This window comes from Zootoca vivipara, chromosome 8 (genome assembly GCF_965207765.1).
Source record: "Zootoca vivipara chromosome 8, rZooViv2.hap1.1, whole genome shotgun sequence".
Taxonomy (NCBI): domain Eukaryota; kingdom Metazoa; phylum Chordata; class Lepidosauria; order Squamata; family Lacertidae; genus Zootoca; species Zootoca vivipara.
In genome coordinates, this window is record NC_142591.1 from 27629279 (window position 1) to 27651905 (window position 22627).

Here is a 22627-nt window from a genome sequence, read left to right on the forward strand (position 1 = left end):
AGAATCAAATACAACACCAAAATTTCCTAAAGCGCTCATCTAGCGATGCAAGAAAAAGGACAAATCCCACCCAACCCCACTAAAAAGATGAGTGGAACAGTAAAGGGATAAATGGGTGGGCACCATTGTAAAAGCCCATTTTCATGTTGCCACCTCTGCACGTCAAGTGAGGCATGTGGGAAAGGGCCTCTTATGAAGACTAAAGGCAGGGCCTGGACTTGTTCATGTGGGTAGAGGTGGCCCTTGAGATTTTGATGCCTCCTGCAGGAGTCTATTTGCTTCCATTGTGCTACATTATATGTGTAAATAAGGCAGACATTATAGAGATACCACTATTCTCTAGTGATCTCCCATCTAAAGGAAGCAAAGCGTGGCAACACTGATCTTGGAAAGCCTAACCATTTGTAGAAGTAGAGAAATCTAAGCAACGTATTACCTGCTTTTTGACTTCTCTGCTCTGATGTGGATTCTTGGATAATGGTTCCTTGACAATTGCCCTGCTAGAAGTGCTGCAACCCATGTTGTGACAAGTGCTTCTTTGGAAGCAGAACAGGGAGCTCAGCCTCCTGTTTTTCACAGAAACCATCACTATGGACTTAAGCTGTTGCCAAGGCCTGTTGCTACAATAAATCACACCCAGCAAAGTGCTTTTGTCTAGCGTTTAGCACACTGTAGCACTCTGTATCTTAGCCTGGGTGACCCTGCCTAAGCATGGACCCCAGGTCGGATGTGAACAGCAGAATGGCAGCAAGAAATATTGGTAGATTCTTCCCAGTTATGGAGGGAAGAAACTTGACCTTTTTCCTGCTTCAGCTTGCATCCCGTTCCTTTGCTGTAGCTGTAAAATAATGGTAACAACAACATTTTTAAGAACGATGGAAAGTTCATCAAGAGAATGCAACTGTTTGGGTTTCCATTGGTATAAAACATCAGAGACAGAAACCATAAATAAATAAGGAGATTAGACAATAACTGCTAGGGAAGCTTTTTAAAATGCATGTGTGTAAACCAGTTCTTACAATGAGTTTCACACAGCACCCTCCTTTGCTAATTGTTTTCCATACTGTACATTAAAAAGAAAAAAGAAAACGCAATTTCTTGCTCCAGTCATGCAAAACATGAAAATACAGAAAAGGAAAGGGAAATCATATAAAAGAGGCAGCCAATACATTAGTTTTCTTGAAGTGTAATGTTTTTACAAGCTAGCTGTTTGTTGACTTGAAGTGGCTAGCAGTTATCCTCTAAGTATGATCAGTTAGCTGCTGTTTGGCCTGAGATTATTATTTTCCCAAATTTTCCTGTAGGGAGTCCATGTGAAAAAGAGGACAGGACTCCTACAGAGATGGTTTGTTTGTTTTTTTTTAAAAAAATTTAAATTCATTTCATAGTTAAACACAACCAACAACACATAATACAAACATAACACCCACAAAAAAACAACATAAAGAATAAAAAAAGAAAAACTAAAAAACTAAAACACAATAATCATTTTCCTTTAACATTCTAAAAGGGTACTTCCTCGAACTGCCCCTATCTGTGGTTCATTTCTGCTCATCTTTAGCAAATTCTACTTCTTATTTTTAAATTCTTCCCATTTCCATTCTCTCAATATAGCAATTAATTTAACATAATTCTTAAACCTGCAGTTTCTGTACACTTCTAAATCCACTTCTAGTACTCAATTTTAGCATACTTTTTAAAATACATTTTAAAATCTTTCCAATCCTCTTCCACCGATCCTTCTCCCTAATCGCGCAGTCTTCCGGTCAGCTCAGCAAGTTCCGTATAGTAAATCATTTTCATTTGCCAATCTTCCACTGTTGGTATCTCTTGAGCTTTCCAGTTCTTAGCTAATAATACTCTTGCCGCTGTTGTGGCATACAGAAAAAAAGTTATGTCTTTCTTGGAAATTTCTTTTCCGACTATACCCAATAGAAAGGATTCTGGTTTCATAATAAATGTGTTTTTCAACACTCTCTTTAGTTCATTATATATCTTTCCCCAGAAATCCATTACTAATGGGCAGGTCCACCACATATGGTAAAAGGTTCCTTCGCTTTTCTTACATTTCCAACATTTATTATCTTGATTATGATAAATCTTAGCTAACTTTACTGGTATAAAATACCATCTATACATCATTTTCATTATATTTTCTCTTAAAGCATTACACGCAGTAAAATTCATATTCTTCCTCCACAACCTTTCCCAATCCTCCATCATGATATTATGTCCTACAACTCTTGCCCAATCTATCATAACATTTTTCGTTTGTTCATCTTTCGTGTGCCACTCCAGCAGTAACTTATACATTCTGGACAAAATTTTTATTTTTGGTTCTAACAATTCCATTTCCAACTTGGATTTTTCTACTTGGAAACCAATTTTTCTATCCATTTTAAATATGTCATTAATCTGATGATATTGGAGCCAATCATCAAGATTATTCTTCAATTGCTCATATGTCTTTAACTTACCTACAGAGATGGTTTTAGGGTAGCTAAACTGATTCACCTGCTCTGGGTGCTGCACTGCAGGGGGAGTTCCACCAAACAATATGTGGGAGGCCACTGATTTCTCATCCCTGTGGCAGAACATAGCAGTGCTTTATATGGGAGAGTGTGCAGATCTCCTGCTTGCTGCAAGCACATGTCTTCATCAGAAATCTAAAAGATACCATGCTCCTGTAAGCCCTGTTGCTATGGGAAATACCAGGATTTTATTGAGAGCTCTCTGCCTAACCTTAAGACAGCCCAGAGATTCAGAACTAACAAAAGGAAGAATGTTACCGAAGCTGATCTCAGAATAGCAGAATGCTGGGAAAATAAAACAAGGGCTAAATTCATATCAATAAACCATTCTCAACCACCCCACTCACAATTATTTCCAGGAAGAAAGGATTTATTGCATGTATTAAGGGGTTCTGGTATTGTGGGGAATAGTAATAGTTCTTTTGCAGTAGCAAAAGACTAGGAGGGAGTGTTGCTCATGGATAACCAGTGTCATGAACATCTTATCGTATCTGTGGTACTGAGATATGAGTGCAGACTTTTTTTTTGCTAGGCATTTTCTGATTATTTTAATGTCTGCATACATAATAAAAGCCAGCAGAGGGCAACAGTATCTCGTTGGGAAACTAATAATAACAAGAATTGCACTGCAATTATGTTAACAATTGCACTACTATACTGTTTATGTCACATAGTAATTTTGCCCATGATATTGAAATAAACATAATATTAAAAAGAGGGTTGGGTAACCCTGATGCCTTGTATTGGGTTTTTAAAATGCATAAATAATATATCAGATTGAATGCTTAAAAATATATTTAAGCACATTGCTATTCAGATAGATATGTACAGTTTCATCTTCAAAGATATCAACAGATATTCACTAGCAGAGCACTATGACAAGAGCTTTGTGGTTTCTAAAATACAATTTGAGCTCACATTCCAGTCAAGTACAGGCAAATGTTTGCTGGTGAATTTCTAACGGATTCAGGATACTTTATGAAACTGGAATGTAAATCTCTTGTAAAGTTCCTCTTGTTCATTAGAATGACCCCCTGGTGCTAATGACAACTTTCTTAAGTCACCTCTTTGCTTTGGATGCTGCATAAAACTCTAGTGCTGGTGGGAATCTAGACTCAGGGCTACCATGATGAAATGACATCTCAGATTAAGAGCAGCTTCAGCGTTGTCTCAATTTCTATAATTTTTGAACATGTTGGTTTTTTATTCCCCTGGGAACCCATTTCACGACTTAGTTGTGTTATTTACAGGCAGGTGTTATCCATGTCATATAAAATAATCAGTTTGTAAATCTGTATTCATTCACATTTTGACAAGTGGTAGAAACATGGATATTCAGCCAAGCATCGGACTAAAGTGGTGCCTCTTGCTTGGCAGATGTATTTATCTTACTAGCATATTGACTAGTTTTATATTAAGTTGTATTTAAATGAATCATTGTGTTACTGTAGGTTGATGTTGTTTTTCTCTCTGGGATTGTGTGAACCGCAAAGAGCAGGTTATAAATAATTTATATAAACATAAATAATATATAAGCAGTTAAAAACCAAATTGTTTATTCAAAGTTCCTAGAATCTTTTTCAGTTTTAAGAATAAGTGAAATGTCACATCAAGACCTGGGCGTTGTCCCAACATTGAATTGATTAGTACAAATACTACTACACTTTTAGAGGAGATGAACTGGGCCTCCACCCCACCCCCTTTCGGCTATTGGATTAAACTCAATTTGAGCGCCTCTGGCTGTTGCCTGGGTTGCATCCCCCTAAATCTGGTCCTGGTTAAGAATTTGCATTGTCTCTGGCTAACTCATCCTGGGATTGAGTCATTGTTTGGTGTCAATTGGAGATTAAGAGCGCCACATGCAAGACTGTCCCATACTCCCATAGTAATTAGATACAATGGGATTAATATGATAAGTTTTTTTATTAATTAATCACAATACATTTATGTTCTAGATCAGTGATTCCCAATTGGGGGCCCACTTAGCACACCCAGTTGGTCTGTGGGACCATCCACATAACAACATCCACCATATATTTATCAAAATTTTCAAAAGTAGGGGATCCATGTGTTGGCTTTTGAAAAACGGGGTCTGCAGTACTTAGCTAATTGGGAACGCCTACTCTAGATAGTTTTTGAGTTGGGTCCCTGCGCAATAATAAGCTTTAAAATTTGCTATTAAAGCTCTTTCAAAACATAAGAGTTGTCATTAGGAAAGTTTTCTCATACAACAGCCATTCCACTACCAGAAGCCTTGTTCTTAAAGTGCCGCAACAGGGAAAACCAATCATTCTCTTGTACTTGCAAAAGATGTTTCACAACCCCTTGCTGTTGTTGTTGCTGCTGCTGCTGCTTCAGCAATCACTCACAGCCAAGTAAGATTGTCTTCCAAAACAGGGTTTTAGCAGTGAGTCCGTAAGTGACTGTGGAGACCAATTCTGGATCCGCACATCCTTCCACAGTGGGGACATAGGTTTCCGGGCAGGAGTAGATCATGGTGAGGGTTTGCCAAGTGTGCCTTCCTATTAGCACATTTCTCCCTGTTGTCCTAGCGAAGCATGGCTATTATTACAGCAGGTGACAGTTAAGCTTGTATGCTAGTGCTTACACAACAAGCCCTATTTTCGATCCTCTTGCACTAAACACATTGGATCTTAACCAAAGGGTTACCTCCAGCTAAGCTATTTGCAGGGTAGACACATTAAAGTCAACTGACTTAATTTAGCCATGACCAATGGGTCTACTTTGAATATGACTTAGTGGATACAAATAATAAAGTCAGTTTTCTGCACTCCGAATTGTTGAATGACTTCTGTTTGTCTCATGGAACAGTCATTTTTTTATTGCTGGAGATGTTTCTTGTATGAGTTTAGCTTTCCACTGAGCCATGTAGTACCTTCTCTGGTAGGCTGCTCTTCCATCTTAGCCTAAACAACTTGATAGAAAGTTACCGTAAATGGAATGCAATCCAACATACATCACACAAGACTTCCTGGATACCCCATATATATATATATATATATATATATATATATATATATATATATATATATATATGCCTGAAAGCAGAATCTGTGTTTTAAATAAGAGATACTTCACAGCCTTGAAATGGAGGAAAAAATTGAGGCAGCATATAAAGCACCATGGAAACACCAAAGTAAAAAGCATGAAAGGACAAAATATTGAAGGAATAGAGTGCCTTTGTGCACAAATGTGAATTTCAACCAGGGTGAGTAGGCAGGTACAACTGTACACTGCTGTTCTATACATAGAGAGAAGATAAATCAGTTTGCTCCCCCCCGAAAAGCATCCGCCTCTAGCATGGAAGGCGGTGGCTATTTTTAAATCCCACAGCAACATTTCACAGCAACTGCATCTCCCTGTTTTCAAAAGACTGATCAGAGTAGTTGGGGATCAGATGGAAAAAAAATTAATAGGAGTCTGAATCATCTTGAAATAGGAGACGAAAGAGACTTATGCTGAGTAACGGTCAGGAAAAAATCAGATACAACAACATTACAAACACACTAATAAGAGAGAGTTAGGGAACTTCCAGATGGTGCTGATTTAGGGGATCACATGAGCTTTCTAGCATATCTGATCTTTTCAGTAAACAACCGGTGTTTTAGCAGTACATATAATAGGCAGTGCTGACTTCTCAGCTAGAATGTCTGGTTTCCAGTGTCTTAAGTGCTATAGCACTGGTAGCCAATGTGCTTTACTCCAGATGGAGCTCTACAACTCCCATCATATGCTTCAGCCAATGATCAGGTATGGTGGGAGTTGGACTACAAAATCTAGATGGCACCACACTGGCTATCCCTGTGCTATGGTGTCCTGTGTGTAGTAGGTCCTCTGCATAGATGGAGAAATGCTACTGGATGACAGAGAGAAGGTGGAACTGCTCAAAACCTACTTTGCATCTGTCTCCACCCAAAAGGAAAGCACTGGCTAACCTGGTGATAACAGAATAAAGTATCCAAGGAGGGAGCTGCAGCCCGAAATAGGAAAAGAGGTGGCTACTTTAAATGAATTCAGATTTCCAGGACCTGATAAGCTGCACCAAAGAGCACTAAAGGTGCTTACAGATGTAATCTCCGAGTCTCTGTCTGTAATCTTTGACTATTCTTAGAGAACAGGTGAGGACCCTGTGGGTTTGAGGCAGGCAAAAGTTGTCGATATCTTCAGAAGTCGGGGAAAATAAGACCCAAGTAACTACCAACTAGTCAACTTGATGTAGAAACCAGGAATGGTCCCTGAACAGATAATTAAATGGTTGGTGTATGAGCACTTAGAAAAGGATGCTGTGATTACTAAGACCCAGTATGTGTTTCTCAAAAACAAGTCATGCCAGATAGAATTACAAGATTGATGGATCAGGGGAACACCTGGCTTGCTGGTAGTACATGTGAAAAGGATCTAGGTATCCTCATAGACCAGGCATGCCCAAACTGCGGCCCTCCAGATGTTTTGGCCTACACCTCCCATGATCCCTAGCTAACAGGACCAGTGGTCAGGGAAGATGGGAATTGTAGTCCAAAACATCTGCAGGGCCGAAGTTTGGGGATGCTTGTCATAGACCATGAGCTTCACACGAGTCAATAGTGTGATGCAGCAGCAGCAGCAAAAAAAACAACTAATGCTATTCTAGGCTGCATCAACAGAAGTATAGTGTCCAGGTCAAGGGAAGCAATCATATTTAGTATTTTAAAAATAAGTAGAAGCAACAGAATACTGATCTAGATCAGGACCATTTTTGAGGGAGGTTGGAGGGAATTTAACCATTTGCCCTGACATGCCCCTCCTCTCTGCTATTTGCTTTGAAAGAGAAGCTTCAGTTGTTGCCAATGAGAACTTCTTACCCAATGCAAAGAGCAGGTACTAGTGCAGTGGCAATGCTGAATCTGGATCAGTATTGTAACAGAGACAAAGGGTTAAAGGCTTCCTCTTTATATGACATAGTCCTAATCAGGGGCCCCTACAGCTGCTATTTACAGATTTGAAAATCACACAATTACTCATTGCATGAATTATGCCACACCTCTCTTTGAAGAACTATATGCTTTATTTTTCTAGTGGAGTTCCTACACTGAAATGTTATAATAAAAAATATTTTTTATAAAAAATAGTTTCTAAATGTCCACAGAAGATTATTTAAGACTTGAAATGTTTTCAGTCTTCTGAATTACTTCTGTGCTCATGTAATGATAATTTGACTCATGTTACGCTACAGATTTTGCAAGTGCACTTATTGGTAAAAAGCAGTGTGTGTGTGTTCGAGAGAGACAGAACAGTCTGTTACCATTGCAAATGAAAATAAGTAGAAGGCAAATATGCAGGTTAAATATAAAACCTCTACTCCTTGCATTCCATTTGCTCATTAACAAATAAGTAGTATTTCGATACAATCTGTTAACACACTAATTCTTTTGTAAGCAGAAGAAACTATGTTCCTTTGGCTAATAACAGAGCTGCCAGATCCCCCCCCCCACACACACACCTCGACACAGGGTTTGGACATAGTAGGCAGAAATTCAACAGGTAGTTTCCCAACATGAAATTTCCCTGGTGTGTGGAAATCTGTACCCATTGAATCACTGCATGTCATACGGCTATGAATATCTCAAGCTCTTGCTAAGGAAGTAGCAACCTTAAACCCAGTAGGCAATTCAGCTCAGAACAGACTACGATTCAAACTTGCATCTACTGAGAAATCTGAAAATACATCTCTAAATACATAATCCATTATTTGAATTGTAAATCAATACTCTTTGCACCCATCTGAGTCAAGGCACCTTAATCTGGAGGTCATGTTGTACTCCAAGCATAGCTGCCAAGTTCTCCCTTTTTTAAAAGGGAAATTCCCTTATGCTGAATAGGCTTCCTCGTGAGAAAAGGGAAAACTTGGCAGCTATGACTCCAAGCTTCATTTTAGCCTAATTATCCCATAAAAATGAACATGTCAATAAAAAGATATAGATTTTTAAAATGGCTTTCTTTCCCATGGAACTCTGAAAATTTTCTGTCTCATCTCTGCTAACTGCTGGCAAGATATCCCCCCCCCCAACTTTCCTTTCAGGAGACAGTTATCCTTTTTATATATTCTGTTCTGTGTGTATCCAGCTGAAAGCTAAACGTGCCAAACAGGAATTAATACAACAGGGCTTAAAACCTTTTGGGCCTGTGGGCCCATTTGAAATTTTGAGAAAGTGCCGTGGGTACCAGTCACAAAATGGCTGCCGCATCCAAAAGTACAGTAAACAAAAGAAAGGAACACAATGGTGTGGGCACCAGCTTCGCCATCAATGAAAAAGAAAAAGAAAACCCCAAAACTACATTAACCACCAGCATACTTGCTCACAGGGGAGAAGTCCTTTGCACCTGTGCTCCAACATTCTGTCCCACCCACCCAAAAATATCACCCTGTGGTCATACCTTGCTCTTCTCTGTTGCTTGTGACACGGGGGCTGGACATACATAACCTGATGTTGCTAGGGTTGCCAGACTCAATAGAGGACAGGACTTCTGTGCCTTAAATTGCCCTGCTCTCTTTTGAGTCTGGAAACCTTAAAGAGAAACCAGCAGACCCTTTGTTTAATTTCCAAGCAAAGAGTCTGCTGGTTTCTCTTTAAGGTTTCCAGACTCAAAAGAGAGCAGGGCAATTTAAGGCACTGAAGTCCTGTCCTCTATTGAGTCTGGCAACCCTACATGTTGCTCACCTTTCCCACTTGTTTCTTCCTTGTTGAAGTGTTCCAAAGGGACAGCAACAATCTCCAGGGTCTTAGGCTACCACCCTCACCATGTCTTCTGAGAAGCAAGCCCTACTGAATTCACTGGGGTTTACTCCCAGGTAAATGGGATTAGGATGGCAGCTGCTTCACTTTTATTCACTATCATGCACCTAAATTGATCTAAATCCCCAAATCACCTCATTTATATGGAAGGGAGATACAATGGCAAGCCAACTAACTCTATTAATCAACCCCCTGGTTCTAAAACTGAAAGCTGTCAACATGCCATATTCAGGTGCACATTTTATAAAGGGCTCCTGACATTGTAGACTGGAAGTACAGAAAGCTGCACAGTTCCTTTGAAAGATGTGTATTTTAATACTGAATCTGAAAAGGCTTGGATAAAAATAGCAGTCATGAGTAAATGGCTAAATATGTTTTACTTTAGGGGTGGGGGAGAAGACTCATACAAGTGATTAAGTAGAAAACCCGCATATAGTATTAATCTGTACTATGATTCATATTAGGCATGTGTTTATAAATATTCATAGTTAGCTCCTACAAATCTGATTGACTCTTCTGACATCACTGCAGTCCTTTTATATAATCCTGGTACATCATACCTCGGCGTTCTATTCATGTCTCGGAATATAATTTTAACATACTTTGCTTTAATTCAGGGCCGATTCTCACTCTACTGAAGGGCATACTGAAATCTATATTATTGGCTTTTCGCAAGCCCCTTCTTTTGCTTTCATGTATGATATTGCTTCACATCCCATGTAGAGATAGACGTCTATTGTCTGGTGGTGATGAGATTTTCCTTAGCCCATGGTATTGAGACATCAGACTTAGACTTAGCTGGGGAGAGTGACTAGCACCACACTTTCCTACCTGCAAAACCTAGAACATAGTTAGGAAAACTCATGGAATCCTTTCAGCAAAGCCAATACAAAACTTCCCCCAATCTGTAGAATTTTGGGATAATAAAACATCATATATTTTACTGAAGATGTTAATCTTTAAAATCAACAGAAGTTTTCAAGTGACTAAGTGCTCGTTAGGCTTTGTCATATATATGCCAAGCCTCGCCGAGACCCAGCTGAGCCTCACATTCAGGCTCAGAGATCAGTTACATTTCAGATACTGGCTCTGCTTAGAGTGATTCAAGTTACACAATTCCCTGGAGGTGTAGCACTGAAATAATTCAGTACAATAACTAGACTGCAGGGCATTTCTCCAGGACTATTTGGGCTTTGCAGAAGAGCCAACACCAGAGTAATTGTAAGCCAGAGAGCCAACACAAGAGTAATTGTTAGTAAAACTGGAAACAAAATTTAGGAAACATGCTGGGTTTATTTTATCCAGCTTTATTTCTATCCAAACTCCAAACCTGATGTTTGAACATGCTTGAATTTTATTTTCCTGAGTAACTGTACATTAGCGATTGAAATCGCTGATCAAAGACCAGACCCTATGTGCTACCCATATTTATTTATCTATGGTTAAACGTACCTTTGTTCTCATTGACATCTGCAGCATAGCAAATTTCTCAGTTCTTGTTTTTGCATAAATTGGGAAAAGCTACACATTTAGTGTAAGATCCTGCTGCCGATAGTAAACATTAATTTGTAGCCTCGTTTCTGAAAACCCCTCGGGAAATCATTAAATGAACATAACTAGAAACAGAAATGCAAGCCAATAAGGCGGCATGCCAGCAGATAATCAAAGAGCCAAACTGATAAATATATATATTTTTAAATATACCCATTTCACTCCCCAGAGCATTAGCAACCAGAAAATTCAAATGTCCATTGAGCTGAATAATTGAAAAGCGAAAACAAAAACTGCCTAGTATTTACAACGGAGCTTACTTTTGTTCCCAGGACACCCCCAGCTCCTTTTGTCACAAAGTGTTGGTTGTCTCCCCACCCCTTTTCAAAAGCACATAGAGCTGGAAGTGCAACACACTTTCCCATGTCTTCTTTCAGCTCTGTGTGCTTTTCAAGGCTCAGATAGGCAGTTCAAAAGAAAATGGGGTGACTTAAGAAGCCAAGAGTGAAAGTTGGGGAGAAAAAATCATATGGAAGAAGGGGGAGCATACACAAACAGGTTGGAGCCAGTAGAAGTGATCCTCTAGGAATTCCCCACCCCACCCCCACTCAGGGGTTCCCTCAACCACCATAAATCATAGATCACACCATTAACTAAGCCTTACAAATTTCCGACCCAGCACGGCCATGGTGCCAAAATAGTTATCCTTATGGATCCTCATAATTTTTACAGGGGCTCCTTTAAAGCCACCATAAAAAACATAGGCCACCACTATGCTCAGATATGTGTCACATTGTTTGTTGGCACTTTTCCTGGCACCTCATCTAAAGATCACCAAGTTCTACAAGGATCTGTGCCTTGGAGTGATGTTTTTGCAATGCCAGCAATTACTGCATCTGTGATTTTTAACTGGGCAGTCTACCAAGGTAACGTTTAGTTCAGAGATGGTTTGAGGGGGGCCAGGGGGTCTGTATGAAAACATGCATGTTATCTGCTTCGAAATGGTGTGTGTACAGTGGTCCCTCGACTTACGAATTACTTGACATCTGTCACAGTGGCCGGAGCGGGCTACTTCAGAGTAACGACTCTACACGGCTCTGCATTTTGTTCTTTTATTGGTGCTGCGTATTTACAGTGCTGAAGTCATTGCTATTTACACGGAGCTATGTGTTCAGTCGGGTTCAGAACCTCCTAATGGCTTTTGGCGCGTCTTTCTCCAACACAAAAGCCTGGGTAGACCCATCCTCTTTCCTCTCCACTTTCTGCGTAATTCCGGAGTTGGGGGATGGGTCTCCCCCCCTTATTTGCCCCTTCCTGTCCCACCTGGGACCCTGGCTCCGCTACCTTGCCTGAGCCTCGGACACGACTTCCTGCTTCCCCACTGGAATCGGAACTCTCTCTGCTTTCCCCTGTGCTCGGGGATGGGCTTGAACTCAGGAGGGGAGGGACTTCGCGATATCCTCTGTCCCTCACAACATCCGATGTTTTCGATTTATGAATGGGACAAATGGCCGCACACTTATGAATTTTTCTACATCCTAACAGAAACCGTTGGCGCTTTTAAATGCGGTTTCCTCAACTTACACATTTTTTAATGCGGTTTCCTTGACTTACGAATTTTTCCAAATATTTTTTCCCCTATGGGAATCCGCTTCTCGACTTACGAAATTTTCGTAATACATTATGTCTTATGGCAGCATACTGTTACCATTTTATTTTCCCAACACCCCTGTGAGGTAGGTTAGGCCGAGAGAAACTGATTGGTCCAGAGTGGCTTGAGTGCAGATGTGAACATAGTCAAAATCCCACTCTCCACCACCTCAGTTTTTTTTGTTGCATTCTGCTGGTAAACTTCACTCCTCAGATTGTAGCAGTATGCAAAGCTATGTTATTGGGGGCATCACTTACTATGCACATTCCATTGGTGACATAATAGGTTTCTTCCATCAGCTGCTAGTACATCTTGTTTATCTGCAATAGAACTTCAGATGACATTTCCCACCCCCTGCAATTAACAATGTTTAAAACATGCTGTTTGGACACAGCTATGCCTGCTGGGATTTTATAAGCTGTTGTGTGAGGAGTAAATGCTCGCTGGAAAAGATGCTGATTAAAAAAATTAATACATTAAAAAAACACCCTTTGTTGAATTCAGTAGGATTAAATCTCTTAGTAGATGTGGTTAGGATTGAAGCCTTATTCTCCTTTCTCTTCCAAATAAAGAAATGTTCAAAATGCCTTCTGCAAAAGGGACATTTCCAGCAGAAAGAAGCATATGGCAGAGGTTTGCTGTGATAAGGATAAATTATATTCACTGTATTTACATCATGTGTCCTCCCTGACCTTCATCTGACAAATTCAGACTCTTTGAGGCATAGTCAAACTGATTACTTCAATCTGTCAGGGAATGTTACCTTTCAAATGGCACATGCAATTGTTTCGATGGCTGACAAGTCCCCTCTCCACCTTTCTGTGTATTTGGACAAAGGCTAGAGTTCAAGGCATGGGATAAATGGGCAAATCCCATGTCTCCTGATATTCAAATACTTGAGAGGTAGCATTGCAACTTACTCTTAACTGTACTTAAGGCAAGGAACAGATGAATGGTTCACCTGGTTAATGGTTAATTAAAGACTCAGCACATGGAGAGTGGCACTTTAGAAATATTTAGCAGCCAATATATAGAGATGGGGCCCTGAATCCCCCAAATTTGCAGAATGGCAACATTCACATGAGAAAGGCTGAAAGCTAAGAATGCTATTGAATTGTGTGAATATTCAAAACCCCTCTCTCTCAGACATCTGTTAGGAGACCCCACTTTGCTTCATGCAGCTAAAATTTCCAGAGTTCCTTGGGAAGAGGAATTGACTGTTAAACCACTCTGATAATTAAAATTCCGTGAGGGGGAAAGTGGTTTCCTAATAACTCTCAGCACCTTAACAAGCCACTACAGCTCCCGATTCTTTCGGGGAAGCCACCACTGTTTAAAGTGGTATGATACTGCTTTAAATGTGTAGAGCAGAGGCAGGCCTTGATTTTGTTAGTGAAATTTCATTATGTTGTGATTGTGATTACATGGGCCCTGAAGCAAACTGTATACTGCTTTGACTTCATGTTGCTTGGCTTTCAAATACATTTTTTTTCCATATAATAAGTAGGTTTGTCATGATCTGTACAAAAGGGCGGCAATTCTAGTGAGAAAATACATGCCCATTTGAAATGCCCGTTCCGCTGCATGAAGTTAGGTATAATACAAGCTATCCAGTTTGTCTAATGATAATTTTATATAGTGCCTCCTCCAACCTCTCTTGTAGTAGAAGTATTTTTTGTGAAATAAAAATCATGCACATAAGTTGAGAACACATTTATAAACGTGGTGCGGGGGTTAGAAGAACCGATACATTGAAAAGAGCTTTCTAACCTCTGCCAGCAGATGGAGCTCTTTCACTATTGTGACAAAAGACAACATAGAAAGCCGACATGTGAAAAATTTCCCCTTTTGGAGGGTTAATTTTCCTAGTCCAACTCTTTTTATAGATCCGTTTGCCAATAGTTTTTAGTGAGCATTTTCATTTGACAACCTGCTTTTTAATGTAGCTTATTAATGTTTTATTACAGCATTGCACTTCTTAACGCAGGCCATTAGGGGCTCCATGGTGCATCGGCTACCTGTGTTTTGTATCCTCGGTGAGAAGAGGAGCAGAGCAGGGAGGGACTATATTCAACCAATTCCTCCTCCACCACCCCAGTTTCTGTATTTATAGATGACAAGTAGCCACATGGATTGAAAAAGAGAACTTGATTAGGAAGGAAATTTTAGAATGTTTAATTTGGTGCCTCTGTTGTGGTCATTAAGCTTCCACACCCTCGAACGGAGACTGATCTCTTAGGGCAAATGGGGCAGTGCCCCACAAACCTCAGCCTGGCCCCTATTCCTTCCACTTGGCTGCCTTTTGACTTACCACCAGTCAGAGGGTGACTCTGTTTGTCATGGGTCTACCGTTGGTCTCCCTTCCTTCTGCCCTGCCAGTCGCAATGGGCACCAGCCACCACAGATCACTTTCCGCAAATCCTCTTGTCTTTCCTCTGAGTCGTCATTGGTAGACCCAGGTCAGGTCAGGTCACTGTCAAAGCCCTGCCACAGCAGCAGGGCTGATGTGAAACCAGGCTGGATATATGGAGAGCCGGGAACTATCTCTACCATTTAGGCTGCTGGTTCCCTCACCTGTGTACACTGTGTAGACTGATGCACACTAGCAATTTTCCGAGTAAGGATGTTCCTGCGCGCAAAGTTGTGTGGGAGAGGTGCCTGGAGAAAAGGTGCTGAGTTGAAGATATGGGACAAACGAAGAAAATTGTTCTCCCCAGCTTGGTGGGTGGATTAATTGTCATGGTCTTCCAGCTTTGGTCTGCAGTGTGAAAAGTGAAATGTGAAAAGGGCTATTGATGGCTATGCTTCTGTGAATACCGCAGGCGGGGAGATTGCCCCTGGGGTTAAAATCCTGCTTGGAGGTTTCCCACAGGCCACTATGAGAACAAGATGTTGGACTAGGTGGGCCTCTGGCCTGATTCGGCCTGTCCTTCTTATGTTCTTAAATGGAGACCCCAACATATTATTAAAACAGAAGTGTGTTTCCCTACCCACTCTTCTGTATGTAACACAGTAGCTCTCAAACTCTCAAAATAAAGATCAGAGTTTGAGCACTGACATAGAATGCCATAGAATTGTTTTAGATATTACATCTCTGAACAAAACTCGTAGAGCGTGATTTTTCTTTGCACATTTTGATATGTAAAACATAACCCTAGCAATGACTTTCCTCGGAAATAATGAAGGGAAAGTCATTCATCCATAGACTTCTCCCTATCCCTTGGATAGTTAGATGAATTCATAATGAATGATATCACACATGCATGCTAACATGCATGCTAATCCTCCTTTTTGTTTAGATAACTGGATTATGTTTGACACAAAACATACCAAAGTTCGAATGTACACAAATAGTCAATAACTGCTACAGTATCAGAAAAAATATATATACTATTGTAAGATTGCCATTTATTCCAAAACACAAAAGAAAACCTGGAAAACACCATAAAAGTGACGTGGATAATTTTCCCAGGGGCTGATTCTGGGAGACTGTTTTGTACATGATTGAGTTGGCCTTCCTCAGTGTTTTGGTATATGATACACTTTTGTCACAATAAGTTTGAGGTTATGCACATTTCTCTCTCTCTCTCTCTCTCTCTCTCTCTCTCTCTCTCTCTCTCTCTGTGTGTGTGTGTGTGTGTGTATATATATATATATATATATATAGATATAGATATAGATATAGATATAGATATAGATATAGATATAGATATAGATATATATATATATATATATATATATATATATATATATATATATATATAGTGTATGTGTGTATATATTGTATATATTTCCAAACACCACATAACATCTCTTCTTATTTTATACAATATTTTGGCTATAAGCCAAGGACTTCCATCAACAACGTCTAATGATTTTCAATCTCCATCACTTATCTTGCATTTCATTATTTTCACTATTACTTTTACTAATCTATAACTAATAATCCTTTTCATAAATTTTCCCTGCAATATTTCATATAGTCCTCCTTACAAAACTTCTTGCAGTCCTACTAGCGTAGTCTGTTGATTACAGTTGATAAGGTTATGCATATTTCTGAGTGAGACTGAGTAGTCTATAACTGTAGTTACAGGGAAACTGTGCATGTTTTGCTGTGAAGTTGAAGGTTGTACTAGTCACTGTGCCTATTACAAGCCCTTTCTCTGCCTACTTGTACCATTTTAAGCAACCCATCAGTTGGTAGAGCACGAGATTCTTAATCTCAGGGTCATGGGTTCGAGCGCCACGTTGGGCAAAATATTCCTGTACAGCAGGGGGTTGGACTAGATGACCCTCATGGTTCCGTCCAACTCTATGAATTCTATGATTCTATGAATCACTTGTGTGCCAGTAGGAGGGGCTGGTGTGGGAGGGGGAAACAATGGCTTGGAGAATGAGTTGCTGGTTCCTCTTCCTTGCTGTCCTGCTTTGTAGTGCGGGATCAATATAATAAAGGGCAGAAACTATGTGGCTTCCAAAACATACAAATTGGAGCTCACCTACCTCATTTGCTGATAAGCTTTCTTGCTGCAATTGGTGAAATTTCTAGGTAATCTGTCATTTGAAGGCAGTCTGATGTATAGTACAATCACATGCAATGTACAATTTGACATTACTGCAGCAATATCCGAGCACTACAAGCTTTTCAGCTTGGTGCATTCCTTTTTATGTTTCAGTGACCTATTTTTTATGAGTTCCGCATCTGTTCTAGAAACTCACTGACAAGCAGAAAACAAAACTGTTTACCAGCTGAACTCACAGCTGTTGCTAGTATTGGAGACCTAGCCAGAAATGACTGTTTTCTTGGTAAGCTCATCCTGTTGAATGAAACTCTCTAGAGTTTGCTGAAAGTTTGCTTCAGCTGGAGTAGTGTCAAGAATTCCCACATCTTTGTTATCATCATACTCCAGCTTTCTTAGAATCTTAAACATACATTTACTTATCTCCCCCCCCCCCGAGTCTCAGGAGGTTTAGGATGGTCTAACAATGCCAACATCTTCTCAGGAATCTGTATTCTACCAACAAACATCTCAGATGTTTTCATCTCATCTTCTCATCTCATTTTCTCATCTTCAGCTATGCTGAAACTATACAAGCACTAGTAGTATTCATTTGTATTTTAAAAGTCACACGTTATTTAACTTTCTTTACAGAAGCAAGCTTGTAAATCCATTCGAAAACAAGCACATCATTTTACTTTGGAAAATTATGTTACCATTGGATTCACTGCTGCAAACTTCAGATTACGGTACTGCATGGTTATTAATATAGTTGGGCCAGTTTTTGGAATTCCCTCCTGTTAAATATTAGACAGGCATTTCTCTGTTGTCTTTTGGGCACAAGCCGAAGACCTTCTTTTAACAAGTCTTTTAAGTAGAGATCTTTCCCGGCCTGCATCTGTATTGGAATAGTTTTTAAGATGTTATGCTTTGTTGCTTGTGTGTTTCCTTCTCTAGGCTCCTTTGAGAGAAAGGGCGGGATAGAAATATAATAAATAAATAGTGAGTTGAGCACAGAGTTGCAAGCCCTGGTTTTAAAGGTGTGTGTAGCAAACAACAGAAATCAAACCCAGATTCTGCAAACAGCTCAGCAGCTGTTTGACTCAGGTTCAAATATTGTTTCAGGATATAAACACGTGAAGCCTGGTAAAATTCACCTGAGACATAAAGCTTCCCAATCAAAAATGTGTGTCAGATTCACATCTGAGCTAAGATTTTCTAAATACCAAAAAAAAAAGAGGCAACACGTCGACCAATTCCAACGGGAGAAATATATATCTATTTTTATCTTTATAAACTATAACGACATGTGATGACAGTGTTTCGGTTTGGTCTTCTTCAGTTTTTTAACTTAGTGTTTGTATACAATCTGCGGAACAGGGGTCATACACATAGGTAACCCCTGCTCGACGTGTTGCCTCTTTTTTTTGGTATTTTGACTCAAGTCTGCAACACAGGGGTTGTTTCATTAGCAAAGATTTTCTAAACGACAAAGGGCCTTATCCAATGCTGCAGCTCTGCTGGTGCAGTAGGCCTACATGTGTGCAATGGAGCTTTCTGTTCTCCTCCTATGCCCTCTAGCCCCCATGACTCTTCAAATCAGATCCAGGGGATTTGGGAACCCCTGGGGCACATTTTTTTTGGGGTGTACAGTGGGAGTAGATGAAATCGTAATGATGCTCCAGTGAATGCCCACTGGTCCCACACCGGACACAACTCATAATTTCAACTCTCGTCTGCTCTTTATTCCACTGTCTTCTTGCATAAACGTAACATTTTATTACCCCCAGGGCCTGTAGCCAAATATTTTGAGGCAGCAAAATATCTGTAAGGATCTTTTATTTATTTATTTAATAACAGAAAAGAAAATGTAGTTTACATCCCACCGTGACTGAAGAAGAAACCTTTTATTATGTCTCACTCAGGCACCTCCTGAGTAATAAGTGACTTCCTAAGAGATTTTGCTTTCAAAAACCAAAACCTTTGGGTTTCGCCCGCAAACAGTCTTGCAAAGGAGTCATTACAAAGAGGGAAGGAGAGAGAACAAAAGGCATTCAGTACAACTTCTAGACACTCAGCTTGCTCAACTACATGAACTCAGGCCAGAAAAATTAAATGGCATGCTCATCAGGTTGTTCTCAAGCCAACTAGAAAAAGAAAAAGAAAAAGGCATGCCACAGCCACCAACCTGGTCCTAAGCCAGGAAAATACTCACCTGAGGCAGGAAAATAGCTGCTTATACCTTTCATGCATCTGCTGCTCAGTGGTTCTCAGCACAGATGAGATTAGGATGCTGTTGCTATGTGTCTAGTACCTGGATACAAAGGCTCATGGCAGGGGATGAAGGGTGGCTGGCTTTGGCAGTCAGCAAGCCTGGAATCCCCCCTCCCACCCTGCTTTGGAATTGAATAGTTTTTAAGTTCTCTCAGCCACAAGGGACTCTCTTTCAAGAAGCAGCTCCGCCCTGTGTGGCTGGAAGAAAGAATTAAATGACTCAGCAAGGCACGTTGATATATTTACATGCCTTGTACATATTGTGGTGGGCTTTCTCACCATCCACTCTGAGGAAGAGAATGCTGGACCAGAAAGGCCTTTCCCCTGAAACAACTGTGGTCTTAGGTTCTTTCCTTTTGCCCTTTGCACATTTGTTCCTCGGAACGGGACAGTCTGCAGGTCTATGTAATCAGTGCACCACCTTTGTGTTTGGGTCATTCAGACATTCCCCCAGCGGTGTGGGAGCTGCTGACAGATAAATTGCTTCTACAAAACAGGCAGAATTTCATTGAATCACAGAGATGAAAAGAACCTTGTAAGCCATCTAATATCCCGCTCAGTGTAACACAGTCCTGGAGCATCCCCAACAGATGACCATACTCCCTCTGCTTGAAGACCTTGGCTGCGTACACGCCATACATTTCAAGCACATGACATCCCCCAAAGAATTATGGGAACTGTAGTTTGTTGAGCACACTGGGAATTGTATAAATTCTTCGGGGGAAGTCATGTCCTTGAAATGTATAGTGTGCACATAGCTCCCCACTGAGAAGAGGACCCAGTACCCCTCTAGTTGATTAGTTCCACTGTTGTGCTTCTCTTTCCATGAAGACATTTCTCCTAATGCAAATCTACACTTCCTGTGACTTCATTGCATTAGATTAAATCCTACCTTGTGGGACAGCAGAGAACAAGTCTTTGCCCTCCTCTGTGTGACAGCCTTCCAGACATTTGAAGAGTGCTGTCATGGACAACCCATTCAGCCCTTTCCAGGCTAAACCTATCCAATTCCTTCAAGCTTTCATCATAGGATTTGTTTTGCTTTCCACCACGACTTGAGAGTTAAAGTTGCAATTACCTAGAAATAAATGCAACAATCAGAGCAATCAAAGGGTATTATCTAATTGGTGCACAAGGGCCAAAGAATCAATACTGTACTGCAAACAGTAAAACTAAGATCAGAAAAAGAGACATTCAGGTACTGTATGTTTCAAATATTATTCTTCCCTTTCAGCGGCATAACTTTGTACACAAAACAGGTGTGCTTGCCAAATGGTATGCATGCTGTTAGGCACTTTTTCCTGGATCTCACTTTAAACAAAGTCAGTTTCTAGCAGTAATAGTTATTAAAGAAATCATGTAAACATGACTGAAGAGGAGCTACAACAAATAATTCTGAAAAGACTGCACAGTACTTCCATATTGCCTATAAGAAGTTGCTTAGGCTAGTTTCAATGTAGAGGTCAGTATGGTTTTATTTTTTTAAAAATCCTCCCAGACCAATAGTCTCTCTTTTTAATTGGCTTACTGGCCTAATGGATTGTGGGAATGCTGTGGATGTAATTTATCTTGATTTCAGCAAAGCATTTGTGAATTTCCCCTGTTATATTTTGGTTGGCAAGCTGGCTAAATAAGGCCTAGATGTTAATACTCTCAGGCAGATATGCAGCTGATTGGAAAACCACACTCAAAGGGCATTCAAAAATGGGTTCTTTGTCAAACTGGAAAGAGGTTTCGAGTACCGTAGGTGTCACAGACCTCTGATCTAGGCCCAATATTCTTCTTCAACATTTTAAAATCAATCATTATTATATGTGTGGTAGCACCTTCACTGTGGAACTCCCTGCCTATTGACAACATGAAGGCACCTTCATTGTATTCTTTTTGGCACCTGCTAAAAACAGTTTTGTTTATACAAGCCTCATAGCTGCCAAGTTTTCCCTTTTCTCGCGAGGAAGCCTATTCAGCATAAGGGAAAATCCCTTTAAAAAAGGGATAACTTGGCAGCTATGACAAGCCTACCGTAGAATGTATTCTGTTTTACTGTTAATTCTGAATTATTTAAAGTTTTATAATTTTGTTGTTTTATTCTCTTTATAAGCTGTTTTGAGATTTCTCAGAATATCAAGCTGCGTATAAATTTAATGAAATAAAAAATATATATGAAGGAGTGGAGGAGATCCTTATTGAGTTCATAGATGACACAATACCAGGAGGGATAACTAGCACCACGGAAGATAAGAATAAAATTGAAAATGGCTTTGATTGATTGGAAGACTTGACCTACAGTGACCAAAATAAATTTCAACAGAATCAACTGCAAAGTTCTACACTAAAATGGGTGGCAGGTGAGAGGAATCAAATGTGTAGGTACAGGATGGGGGGTACTTACTTGTCTTGGTAGTAATACTTGTGTAAAGAGCAACAGGATTTTGTTAAGCATAAGCTGTACATGAGTCAGCTTCATTTATAGAACTGTAGCTTCCAAGTCGTAAGAAACATTTCCTCTTTATTCTGCATCAGTCTGACCTTATATGGAGTACTATGTCCAGATTTGAGCGCCACATTTTTTTAAGAACAATGCAGACGACAGCTTGTGAGGATGGCAACAAGATGGTGTTAGAAAAGAAAGTTTGAAGTAACCAGGTATGTTTTGCCTGGAGAAGACATGATAGCACTTGTCAAATACTGTTAAGAAAATCTTGTTAATGGAGCAAAACAAACTATGGAGCCCTGTTCAGACTGCTCCAAAACTGGCATGAAGAATATTCACTACCCAATGGACTGCATTTCACCCCTGCCTAAACGGTGGCAGGAAAGGCTCTTTTGAAACCACATTTGAGCAAAAGTTGGCCAGACACTTTTGATCACAGGTGGATCAGGGACTGATTCAAGTGGGGGCAACTCTGACTTGTATTGCAGAAAGGCAGATGATCTGTGGAAGTGTTTTATGAGACGAGGGGGCAGGGACACCCCCCCTCCACCGACATATACATAGGATTATTTATTGCATCCTTGTGGTGGAATAAGCATGTCTTTAATCTTAAATCCTATAATGGTTTAAGGCCCTTCAAACCGCTGATGCTGTTGCCTATTCACCAGTGGTATGTGATCATGTGGAAGTAGAGCTTGGAGAGTTGGTGGAAGTATTCCCCCTCACCCAAAGCACTGGAGTTTTATAGCTGTCACTAAAATCCAAGAGAAAGTTTTAGGGAAATACAAAAAGCTGAGTTGTTTTTCATATTATTCATGTAGATGACATCTGAAAGTCGAATGAACTGCTGTCTCCTTGAAAGGTGTCAGTCAGACTGACAAGAAAATCCCACAGCACTTAGGGCCTGTCAGTCTCTTCTTCCAAGGATAGACGGGTATCAGAGCAAATACTAG

General features: G+C 40.1%; 1 protein-coding gene and 1 long non-coding RNA gene across 3 annotated transcripts in view; one reads left to right on the forward strand and one right to left on the reverse strand.

Moving 5' to 3' along the window:
- Positions 1 to 601, reverse strand: part of RBM24 (RNA binding motif protein 24) — a 40368-nt gene extending 39767 nt beyond the window's left edge. The window contains exon 1 of the mRNA XM_088675212.1: positions 437 to 601. Within this exon, the coding sequence (XP_088531338.1) occupies positions 437 to 586 (150 nt within the window). The 5' untranslated portion in view covers positions 587 to 601. The remainder of the gene's footprint in view (positions 1 to 436) is intronic.
- LOC148684780 (uncharacterized) overlaps positions 1 to 22627 on the forward strand; it is a 75515-nt gene that overhangs the window by 21561 nt on the left and 31327 nt on the right. Inside the window, exon 3 of one of the 2 annotated variants that reach the window (XR_015951386.1) lies at positions 17621 to 17673. The exons of the other annotated variant lie outside the window; for it this stretch is intronic. This is a non-coding gene — a long non-coding RNA (uncharacterized LOC148684780). Of the gene's footprint in view, positions 1 to 17620; positions 17674 to 22627 lie in introns of those variants that run through there. 2 annotated transcript variants of the gene reach the window in all.